General features: G+C 42.2%; 1 protein-coding gene across 1 annotated transcript; it reads right to left on the reverse strand.

Annotated features, from left to right (window-relative positions):
- Nucleotides 1–319: 319 nt before the first annotated feature.
- On the reverse strand, nucleotides 320–5,247 carry LOC139832638 (uncharacterized). Its single transcript, XM_071822441.1, has 3 exons — nucleotides 5,238–5,247; nucleotides 1,153–1,289; nucleotides 320–728 (listed from the first exon to the last, which is right to left on the reverse strand). Exons 1-3 carry the CDS (start codon nucleotides 5,245–5,247, stop codon nucleotides 366–368), a joined length of 510 nt encoding a protein of 169 aa, XP_071678542.1. The 3' UTR covers nucleotides 320–365.
- Between the last annotated feature and the right edge of the window lie 6,813 nt (nucleotides 5,248–12,060).

Below are 12,060 nucleotides of genomic sequence, written 5' to 3' on the forward strand. Positions count from 1 at the left end.
TAGCGTGTGGGGCCATAGCGTGTGGAGCCGTGTGGGTCCGGGACATGGGCACGAGTGGTTTCTGTCTCTTTCGCCCAGATTAGCAATTTTCAATGTACCTTTTTCCTCTCTCTCGCTCGATCTCATTCATATTTGATAGCTCAAATTGGTAGCAAATCTAGAGCAGCTTCTCCTTCTGTTTTTTAACGACATTCATTTCTTTATGCCTTCGTTTTTACCCAATCAGGTAGGAAATCTAGGGCACAAATCCAGAAAAAATATAGGATAAGCTGCATACAGCAGCCAACATAGCATAGATATGTTCATGACAGATCCAACAGTAGTACCGATAGAACCCTACAACATAAGCTACATTTTACATGAATTTAAGCTGCTCTACAGATAGAGCAGTCACATACAGAGAGTGCAGTAGGCATGTTCAACGCCTCCAGGTTGCGCCTGTGACTCGCCTGGAGGTTGCGCAGGTGAATCCCAAGTGCTTTGTGTTTGGCCATGAACGCATGCACGTTCACCGTCGTTCCAACTCTAGCGCCGCATCTGCCAATGGATTCAGCATGGTTCACCAGGCAGTTGAAGTCGGTGGCGCGGAGCTTCCTGTTGCAGAAGGGGCACTTGTAAATGCCTCGAGCAAAGTGGCCATCGTAATGGCCGGACTGCAGCCTCCTGAGGACGTGACGAGTCTTGGTGTGGAAGGACTCATCGTCGCTGTCGACGTCGCTGCTCTGCACCTGTCACGTAGCACCAAAGATCGTGCAAAAAACACGGAGTCAATTGCAACGATGATGGAACAGAGAGTGAACAAAGATCATGCATGATAATATGGGCTCGAAAAAAAGAGGTAGCCTCAGTTACATTGGACACACTTATATCCAGGATTTGAGTCAGTAAACCAAAGATCATGCACAACAAATTTGTACGCACCAATTGTTTACTGACCAAACCCTGAATCAATTTGTGCCCAAATATTCATCATCATCGGCACAAATCTTAAACAAAAGCAAATCACAAATTGATTGAACTAGGGAACAGACGTACCCTAATAACGCTAGATCTAACACAAATGGATTGAACTAGGAATAGACGAACCCTAATAATGCTAGATCTAACACAAAAGGATTGAAATGGGATAAGAACAAGGGAGCAAAGGGTTACCTCCGGCTCGTCGTCGACGATGCTGGTGTCGTAGGGGTTCTCCGGCGCGACGTACGGCGCTGGTTCGTACGGGTCCCAAGCGACGGGGGCCTGGACAGTGGCGGCGGCCGATGCGCTGGCGGCTGATGCGCCGGCTGCTACGTTGGAAGCAGCGACAGGGGCCTGGACGGGGGCAGCGGCCGATGCGCCGGCGGCTGATGCGCCGACAATGGGCATCTCATTCTTCTCCATCGCCGGCGGTTTTCTTCGGGGTTTTTTCTTCGGTTGTGGAGAAGATGATGGGACAGGAGAGGCGGATGCAGTGAGAAAGTGCGTCGAGGGAGAGAAAAAGGGCTCTATAAAGACGAAGGTGGCGTGTACCGCAACACGCGTCCGCTATGCACGGCTGCAGCGTGCACCGCGACACGAGTCTAACCCTGGGACGTTTGGTGTATTCCGTTATAACCTCGGGCCTTATACAGAAATTTTATCTGTACTCAGTTTTCCCCTCGAGTACTTAGACTGGCAAGTGCAATATACTCAGTTTTACCCTCAAGTAGCTAGTCAACAGAGAGTCAACAAATGAGATTAACATATCTAATTGAGTCATTTCATGCGCAAAAAAATTCAAGAAAATAAAAACATAGTGGCACCTACTCATGGAGTCTTCCTAGGCAACCTGCCACCAAGAAAACCTTAACAAACATATATAAATCAAGTTTTACCACAAATTGCCACTTCTCAGAATCACTAGTGTAGCTATGAAGATGAATGGTTTTCCACTCAAACCCCTTTGCAAAACATCTTCCCCAAAAACATAGTTTGTCTAAATGATGCCATAATTGTCACACTCATGTATATTTGAATTGCAAATAATTTGATGTAGCCCAATATGAATTATATTGTACAAAACACGTATTTTTCATTTTGTAATTCTTTTTATTTGAATCCCTTAGTCTATTTACTATTTATGTGCCCTTGGATTGTTAGTACTACTCAGTTTTGCCCTCAAGTTCTGTCACAAATGCTCTCAGAAGCCCAAACTTATCCTGATTGGTTGAGCCGTTGTCACACGGATCGACTCCACGAACCGTTGATCAACTGATCTAATGGGCAGTATACCCCTCCCCATCTCTTCGTGGCCACCCCTCTCTCTCTCTCTCTTCGTGGCCACCCCTCTCTCTCTCTGTCGGTGGATGCATTATTGTCACCCCTCTAACAATTATCAACTATCTTTCGCTTTCCTTTTTATTTTAGGGGATATAGTTTTGGCATATAGTTTTAGTAATTTGAAACGGCCCAAAAGTGGTATAATTTTGGTATAAACATGAGGCATACATATTTGCGGATTTCGGTGAATGCATTATTGTCACCCCTCTAACAATTATCAACCATCTTTCGGTTTCCTTTTTCTTTTAGGGGATATAGTTTTGGCATATAGTTTCGGTAATTTGAAACGGCCCAAAAGTGGTATAATTTCGGTATAAACATGAGGCATACATATTTGCGGATTTCGGTGAATGCATTATTGTCACTGATGGCGTGTATTTCACACGTTCGTTGGGCAACCCCAAGAGGAAGGTATGATGCGCACAGCAGCAAGTTTTCCCTCAGAAAGAAACCAAGGTTTATCGAACCAGGAGGAGCCAAGAAGCACGTTGAAGGTTGATGGCGGCGGGATGTAGTGCGGCGCAACACCAGAGATTCCGGCGCCAACGTGGAACCTGCACAACACAACCAAAGTACTTTGCCCCAACGAAGCTTGATGAGGTTGTCAATCTCACCGGCTTGCTGTAACAAAGGATTAACCGTATTGTGTGGAAGATGATTGTTTGCGGAAAACAGTAGAACAAGTATTGCGATGGGTGTATTTCAGTAAAGAGAATTGGACCGGGGTCCACAGTTCACTAGAGGTGTCTCTCCCATAAGACGAACAGCATGTTGGGTGAACAAATTACAGTTGGGCAATTGACAAATAAAGAGAGCATGACCATGCACATACATATCATGATGAGTATAGTGAGATTTAATTGGGCATTACGACAAAGTACATAGACCGCCATCCAACTGCATCTATGCCTAAAAAGTCCACCTTCAGGTTATCATCCGAACCCCCTCCAGTATTAAGTTGCTAACAACAGACAATTGCATTAAGTATGGTGCGTAATGTAACTAGTGACTACATCCTTGAACATAGCACTAATGTTTTATCCCTAGTGGCAACAAAGACAACACAACCTTAGAACTTTACATCCTTTGTCCCGGTGTCAATGCAGGCATGAACCCACTATCGAGCATAAGTACTCCCTCTTGGAGTTACAAGCATCTACTTGGCCAGAGCATCTACTAGTAACGGAGAGCATGCAAGATCATAAACAACACATAGCATAACTTTGATAATCAACATAACAAGTATTCTCTATTCATCGGATCCCAACAAACGCAACATATAGAATTACAGATAGATGATCTTGATCATGTTAGGCAGCTCACAAGATCCGACAATGATAGCACAATGGGGAGAAGACAACCATCTAGCTACTGCTATGGACCCATAGTCCGGGGGTAGACTACTCACACATCACACCGGAGGCGACCATGGCGGCGTAGAGTCCTCCCGGGAGATGATTCCCCTCTCCGGCAGGGTGCGGAGAGCGATCTCTGGATCCCCGAGATGGGATCGGCGGCGGCGGCGTCTCTGGAAGGTTTTCCGTATCGTGGTTCTCGATGCGGGGTTTTCGTCACGGAGACTTTTTATAGGCGAAAGGGCAGGTCAAGAGGCGGCACGGGGCCCCACACCACGGGGCCGCGCGGCCAAGGGGGGCCGCGCCGCCCTAGGGTGTGGCCCTCCGTGGCCCCTCTTCGTCTCTCCTTCGGACTTAGAAGCTTCGTGAGAAAATAGGCCCCTGGGCTTTGATTTCGTCCAATTCGAGAATATTTCCTTACTAGGATTTCTGAAACCAAAAACAGCAGAAAACAGCAAGCGGCACTTCGGCATCTTGTTAATAGGTTAGTTCCGAGAAAATGCACGAATATGACATAAAGTGTGCATAAAACATGTAGATAACATCAATAATGTGGCATGGAACATAAGAAATTATCGATACGTCGGAGACGTATCAGCATCCCCAAGCTTAGTTCTGCTCGTCCCGAGCAGGTAAAATGATAACACGAGATAATTTACGGAGTGACATGCCATCATAATCTTGATCATACTATTTGTAAAGCATATGTAGTGAATGCAGCGATCAAAACAATGTATATGACATGAGTAAACAAGTGAATCATAAAGCAAAGACTTTTCATGAATAGCACTTCAAGACAAGCATCAATAAGTCTTGCATAAGAGTTAACTCATAAAGCAATAATTCAAAGTAAAGGCATTGAAGCAACACAAAAGAAGATTAAGTTTCAGCGGTTGCTTTCAACTTGTAACATGTATATCTCATGGATATTGTCAACATAGAGTAATATAATAAGTGCAATAAGCAAGTATGTAGGAATCAATGCATAGTTCACACAAGTGTTTGCTTCTTGAGGTGGAGAGAAATAGGTGAACTGACTCAACATTGAAAGTAAAAGAATGGTCCTCCATAGAGGAAAAGCATCGATTGCTATATTTGTGCTAGAGCTTTGATTTTGAAAACATGAAACAATTTTGTCAACGGTAGTAATAAAGCATATGCATCATGTAAATTATATCTTATAAGTTGCAAGCCTCATGCATAGTGTACTAATAGTGCCCGCACCTTGTCCTAATTAGCTTGGACTACCGGATCATCACAATGCATTGTTTTAACCAAGTGTCACAAAGGGGTACCTCTATGCACTTTGTACAAAGGTCTAAGGAGAAAGCTCGCATTGGATTTCTCGCTATTGATTATTCTTCAACTTAGACATCCATACCGGGACAACATAGACAACGAGATAATGGACTCCTCTTTTATGCATAAGCATGTAACAACAATTAATAATTTTCTCATTTGAGATTTGAGGATATATGTCCAAAACTGAAACTTCCACCATGGATCATGGCTTTAGTTAGCGGCCCAATGTTCTTCTCTAACATATGCATGCTTAACCATATGGTGGTAGATCTCTCTTACTTGAGACCATTCGGACATGCATAGCACCTCACATTAAATTCAACAGTGATTCGTTGATGGCGTCCCCAGTGAACATGGTTATCGCACAACAAGCAACTTAATAAGAGATAAAGTGCATAATTACATATTCAATACCACAATAGTTTTTAAGCTATTTGTCCCATGAGCTATATATTGCAAAGGTGAATGATGGAATTTTAAAGGTAGCACTCAAGCAATTTACTTTGGAATGGCGGAAAAATACCATGTAGTATAGGTAGGTATGGTGGACACAAATGGCATAGTGGTTGGCTCAAGTATTTTGGATGCATGAGAAGTATTCCCTCTCGATACAAGGTTTAGGCTAGCAAGGCTTATTTGAAACAAACACAAGGATGAACCGGTGCAGCAAAACTCACATAAAAGACATATTGAAAACATTATAAGACTCTACACCGTCTTCCTTGTTGTTCAAACTCAATACTTTGGAAATTCTCTAGACCATAGAGAAACCAAATATGCAAACCAAATTTTAGCATGCTCTATGTATTTCTTCATTAATGGGTGCAAAGTATATGATGCAAGAGCTTAATCATGAGCACAACAATTGCCAAGTATCACATTACCCAAGACATTAATAGCAATTACTACATGTATCATTTTCCAATTCCAACCATATAACAATTTAACGAAGGAGAAACTTCGCCATGAATACTATGAGTAGAAACCAAGGACATACTTGTCCATATGCTACAGCGGAGCGTGTCTCTCTCCCATAAAGTGAATGCTAGGATCCATTTTATTCAAACAAAACAAAAAACAAAAACAAACCGACGCTCCAAGAAAAAGCACATAAGATGTGATGGAATAAAAATATAGTTTCAGGGAGGAACCTGATAATGTTGTCGATGAAGAAGGGGATGCCTTGGGCATCCCCAAGCTTAGACGCTTGAGTCTTCTTGATATATGCAGGGGTGAACCACCGGGTGCATCCCCAAGCTTAGAGCTTTCACTCTCCTTGATCATGTTGCATCATACTCCTCTCTTGATCCTTGAAAACTTCCTCCACACCAAACTCGAAACAACTCATTAGAGGGTTAGTGCACATTATAAATTGACATATTCAGAGGTGACACAATCATTCTTAACACTTCTGGACATTGCATAATGCTACTGGACATTAGTGGATCAAAGAAATTCATCCAACATAGCGAAAGAGGCAATGTGAAATAAAAGGCAGAATCTGTCAAAACAGAACAGTTCGTATTGACGAATTTTAAAATGGCACCAGACTTGCTCAAATGAAAATGCTCAAATTGAATGAAAGTTGCGTACATATCTGAGGATCATGCACGTAAATTGGCTTAATTTTCTGAGTTACCTACAGGGAGGTGGACCCAGATTCGTGACAGCAAAGAAATCTGGAACTGTGCAGTAATCCAAATCTAGTACTTACTTTTCTATCAACGGCTTAACTTGGCACAACAAAACACAAAACTAAGATAAGGAGAGGTTGCTACAGTAGTAAACAACTTCCAAGACACAAAATAAAAACAAAATACTGTAGGTAAAAACGTGGGTTGTCTCCCATAAGCGCTTTTCTTTAACGCCTTTCAGCTAGGCGCAGAAAGTGTGTATCAAGTATTATCAAGAGATGAAGTGTCAACATCATAATTTGTTCTCATAATAGAATCAAAAGGTACCTTCATTCTCTTTCTAGGGAAGTGTTCCATACCTTTCTTGAGAGGAAATTGATATTTTATATTACCTTCCTTCATATCAATGATAGCACCAACAGTTCGAAGAAAAGGTCTTCCCAATATAATGGGACAAGATGCATTGCAATCAATATCCAAGACAACAAAATCAACGGGAACCAGGTTATTGTTAATGGTAATGCGAACATTATCAACTTTACCCAAAGGTTTCTTTGTAGAATGATCAGCAAGATTAACATCCAAATAACAATTTTTCAGCGGTGGCAAGTCAAGCATATTATAAATTTTCTTAGGCATAACAGAGATACTTGCACCAAGATCACATAAAGCATTACAATCAAAATCTTTAATCTTCATCTTAATGATGGGCTCCCAACCATCCTCTAACTTTTTAGGAATAGAGGCTTCACGCTCTAGTTTCTCTTCTCTAGCTTTTATGAGAGCATTTGTAATATGATGCGTGAAAGCCAAATTTATAGCACTAGCATTAGGACTTTTAGCAAGTTTTTGCAAGAACTTTATAACTTCAGAGATGTGGCAATCATCAAAATTCAAACCATTATAATCTAAAGCAATGGGATCATCATCCCCAATGTTGGAAAAAATTTCAGCAGCTTTATCACAGCGATTTCAGCGGTTTTAGCGATTTCGAGGCAGTTTTTAGGTGCTTTGCATTAGAAGTGGAAACATTGCTAACACCAATTCTTTTATTAGTATGAGTAGGAGGTGCAGCAACATGTGTAGCATTAGCATTACTAGTGGTGGTAATAGTCCAAACTTTAGCTATATTCTTCTCTTTAGCTAGTTTTTCATTTTCTTCTCTATCCCACCTAGCACGCAGTTCAGCCATTAATCTTATATTCTCATTAATTCTAACTTGAATGGCATTTGCTGTAGTAGTAATTTTATCATCTAAATCCTCAAGTTTAGCAGCCATTTTATTAATTAAAGAAGATTGTGATGCAGACATATATGAGATTCGGGTTTCAGCATTAGCAAGTTTAGTTTGCAACCCCGAAATCTCCCTATTCAAATTTTCAAGTTGATTCCCTATATTCTTCAACAAGGTAGATTGCTCATTCATAGTTTTAGTAAATAGTTTATTTTGCTCATGTTGTGATTGCATAAAGCTCTTAGTGGATCTTTCAATTTCTAGCATCTTTTCTTCATTAGATGAAGCATATCTACCATAAGAATTACCATTAGCAGGGTATGGCACGGAATCATTGTGATTGTTATTTTTAATGAAATTCACATCAACATATTCTTTTTGATCAACTAATGACGCTAACGGAACATTATTAGAATTAACATTAGGCCTACCATTCACAAGCATAGACATAATAGCATCAATCTTATCACTCAAGGAAGAGGTTTCTTCGACAGAATTTACCTTCTTACCTTGTGGAGCTCTTTCCGTGTGCCATTCAGAGTAGTTGATCATCATATTATCAAGAAGCTTTGTTGCTTCACCAAGAGTGATGGACATAAAGGTACCTCCAGCAGCTGAATCCAATAAATTCCGTGAAGAAAAATTTAGTCCTGCATAGAAGGTTTGGATGATCATCCAAGTAGTCAGTCCATGGGTTGGGCAATTTTTAACCAGAGATTTCATTCTTTCCCAAGCTTGAGCAACATGTTCAGTATCTAATTGTTTAAAATTCATTATGCTACTCCTCAAAGATATAATTTTAGCAGGGGGATAATATCTACCAATAAAAGCATCCTTGCATTTAGTCCATGAATCGATACTATTCTTAGGCAGAGATAGCAACCAATCTTTAGCTCTTCCTCTTAATGAGAAAGGGAACAATTTTAGTTTAATAATATCACCATCTACATCTTTATATTTTTGCATTTCACATAGTTCAACAAAATTATTAAGATGGGCAGCAGCATCATCAGAACTAACACCAGAAAATTGCTCTCGCATAACAAGATTCAGTAAAGCAGGTTTAATTTCAAAGAATTCTGCTGTAGTAGCAGGTGGAGCAATAGGTGTGCATAAGAAATCATTATTATTTGTGGTTGTGAAGTCACACAACTTAGTGTTTTCAGCGTTGGCCATTTTAGCAACAGTAAATAAAGCAAACTAGATAAAGTAAATGCAAGTAAACTAATTTTTTTGTGTTTTTGATATAGCAAACAAGATAGCAAGTAAAGTAAAACTAGCAACTAATTTTTGTATTTTGATTTAGTGCAGCAAACAAAGTAGTAAATAAAACTAAGCAAGACAAAAACAAAGTAAAGAGATTGAGAAGTGGAGACTCCCCTTGCAGCGTGTCTTGATCTCCCCGGCAACGGCGCCAGAAAATATGCTTGATGGCGTGTATTTCACACGTTCGTTGGGCAACCCCAAGAGGAAGGTATGATGCGCACAGCAGCAAGTTTTCCCTCAGAAAGAAACCAAGGTTTATCGAACCAGGAGGAGCCAAGAAGCACGTTGAAGGTTGATGGCGGCGGGATGTAGTGCGGCGCAACACCGAGAGATTCCGGCGCCAACGTGGAACCTGCACAACACAACCAAAGTACTTTGCCCCAACGAAAGCAGTGAGGTTGTCAATCTCACCGGCTTGCTGTAACAAAGGATTAACCGTATTGTGTGGAAGATGATTGTTTGCAGAAAACAGTAGAACAAGTATTGCGTAGATTGTATTTCGATAAAGAGAATTGGACCGGGGTCCACAGGTTCACTAGAGGTGTCTCTCCCATAAGACGAACAGCATGTTGGGTGAACAAATTACAGTTGGGCAATTGACAAATAAAGAGAGCATGACCATGCACATACATATCATGATGAGTATAGTGAGATTTAATTGGGCATTACGACAAAGTACATAGACCGCCATCCAACCGCATCTATGCCTAAAAAGTCCACCTTCAGGTTATCATCCGAACCCCTCCGGTATTAAGTTGCTAACAACGAGACAATTGCATTAAGTATGGTGCGTAATGTAACTAGTGACTACATCCTTGAACATAGCACTAATGTTTTATCCCTAGTGGCAACAGCACAACACAACCTTAGAACTTTCATCACTTGTCCCGGTGTCAATGCGAGGCATGAACCCACTATCGAGCATAAGTACTCCCTCTTGGAGTTACAAGCATCTACTTGGCCGAGCATCTACTAGTAACGGAGAGCATGCAAGATCATAAACAACACATAGCATAACTTTGATAATCAACATAACAAGTATTCTCTATTCATCGGATCCCAACAAACGCAACATATAGAATTACAGATAGATGATCTTGATCATGTTAGGCAGCTCACAAGATCCGACAATGATAGCACAATGGGGAGAAGACAACCATCTAGCTACTGCTATGGACCCATAGTCCAGGGGTAGACTACTCACACATCACACCGGAGGCGACCATGGTGGCGTAGAGTCCTCCGGGAGATGATTCCCCTCTCCGGCAGGGTGCCGGAGGCGATCTCCTGGATCCCCCGAGATGGGATCGGCGGCGGCGGCGTCTCTGGAAGGTTTTCCGTATCGTGGTTCTCGGTACTGGGGTTTTCGTCACGGAGACTTTTTATAGGCGAAAGGGCAGGTCAAGAGGCGGCACGGGGGCCCCACACCACGGGGCCGCGCGGCCAAGGGGGGCCGCGCCGCCCTAGGGTGTGGCCCCTCCGTGGCCCCTCTTCGTCTCTCCTTCGGACTTCTGGAAGCTTCGTGAGAAAATAGGCCCCTGGGCTTTGATTTCGTCCAATTCCGAGAATATTTCCTTACTAGGATTTCTGAAACCAAAAACAGCAGAAAACAGCAACTGGCACTTCGGCATCTTGTTAATAGGTTAGTTCCAGAAAATGCACGAATATGACATAAAGTGTGCATAAAACATGTAGATAACATCAATAATGTGGCATGGAACATAAGAAATTATCGATACGTCGGAGACGTATCAGTCACCCCTCTAACAATTATCAACTATCTTTCGCTTTCCTTTTTCTTTTAGGGGATATAGTTTTGGCATATAGTTTCGGTAATTTGAAATGGCCCAAAAGTGGTATAATTTCGGTATAAACATGAGGCATACATATTTGCGGATTTCGGTGAATGCATTATTGTCACCCCTCTAACAATTATCAACTATCTTTCGCTTTCCTTTTTCTTTTAGGGGATATAGTTTTGGCATATAGTTTTAGTAATTTGAAACGGCCCAAAAGTGGTATAATTTTTGTATAAACATGAGGCATACATATTTGCGGATTTCGGTGAATAGATTATTGGGAGCCCTAATTATCAACTTTCTTTAGCATTCCAATATAGTTGGTAATTTCGGTGAATGCACACACTAACTATGAAAACAACTACAAGTACATGTAACTGAATAATGAATTTGTAACAAGGTATCCTTGTAACAACTTCTAGCGCCTGGTGAGCAATGATAAGAATCCGATTGCAATTATACAACAGAAAAAACAACCAGCCATCAGATTAGCTTGCTTCTTCAACTCGATCAGCTTCCTTAACTGCTTGTTCATTTTCTTCAGTTCTCCCTTCACTTCCTCCAGTCCTACATTGGGAGCATTAGGCATAATCGGAACGGCTCCTCTCTCCGCCGCATTCTCTAAAGCAAGTCCCCCCCCTCCCAAATTGCGCTCCCCAATAGCGCCAATTGATTCCTGCAATTGAAGCCTCCGAACGTACACATCGATCCACTCGAAATGCCTGCATTTCTTCAGGATCTGAAAACAACAACGGGAACCCTAAATCCCAAATTCGAGGGAATAGCAAGAAAATCGAGAGAAAACAGAGAAATTGGAGCGAGATCTAACCTTATCCCCCTCTCTATATGGCAAGCTCTCGCATGCAAGGAACTCACGTCCACGGTTGCCGTTCTCGTCCGTCTTACAGATCGGACCGCTTCGAGAGGCTCTGGCGTGGGCGATCGGGGCATCTTGTCAAAGGCACGGGTCCATACTGCGGCCATGAAGAACGGGAGGTCGAAGAGAAACTAGACATCACCCGCCTGCCGGAGAAGGGCTGCCGCTGGCGGAGAAGAAGAACAATGGGGCGCGGGGAAAGAAAGGGGAAGCAATGGCACGGGCACGGGCTGGCTCGGGCTCCCATTTTGCAACGGTCACCTGGGTAAGCTGTGGGTCCGGCGCACTAACG

The sequence above is a fragment of the Lolium perenne genome, chromosome 6 (assembly GCF_019359855.2).
Source record: "Lolium perenne isolate Kyuss_39 chromosome 6, Kyuss_2.0, whole genome shotgun sequence".
Classification (NCBI taxonomy): domain Eukaryota; kingdom Viridiplantae; phylum Streptophyta; class Magnoliopsida; order Poales; family Poaceae; genus Lolium; species Lolium perenne.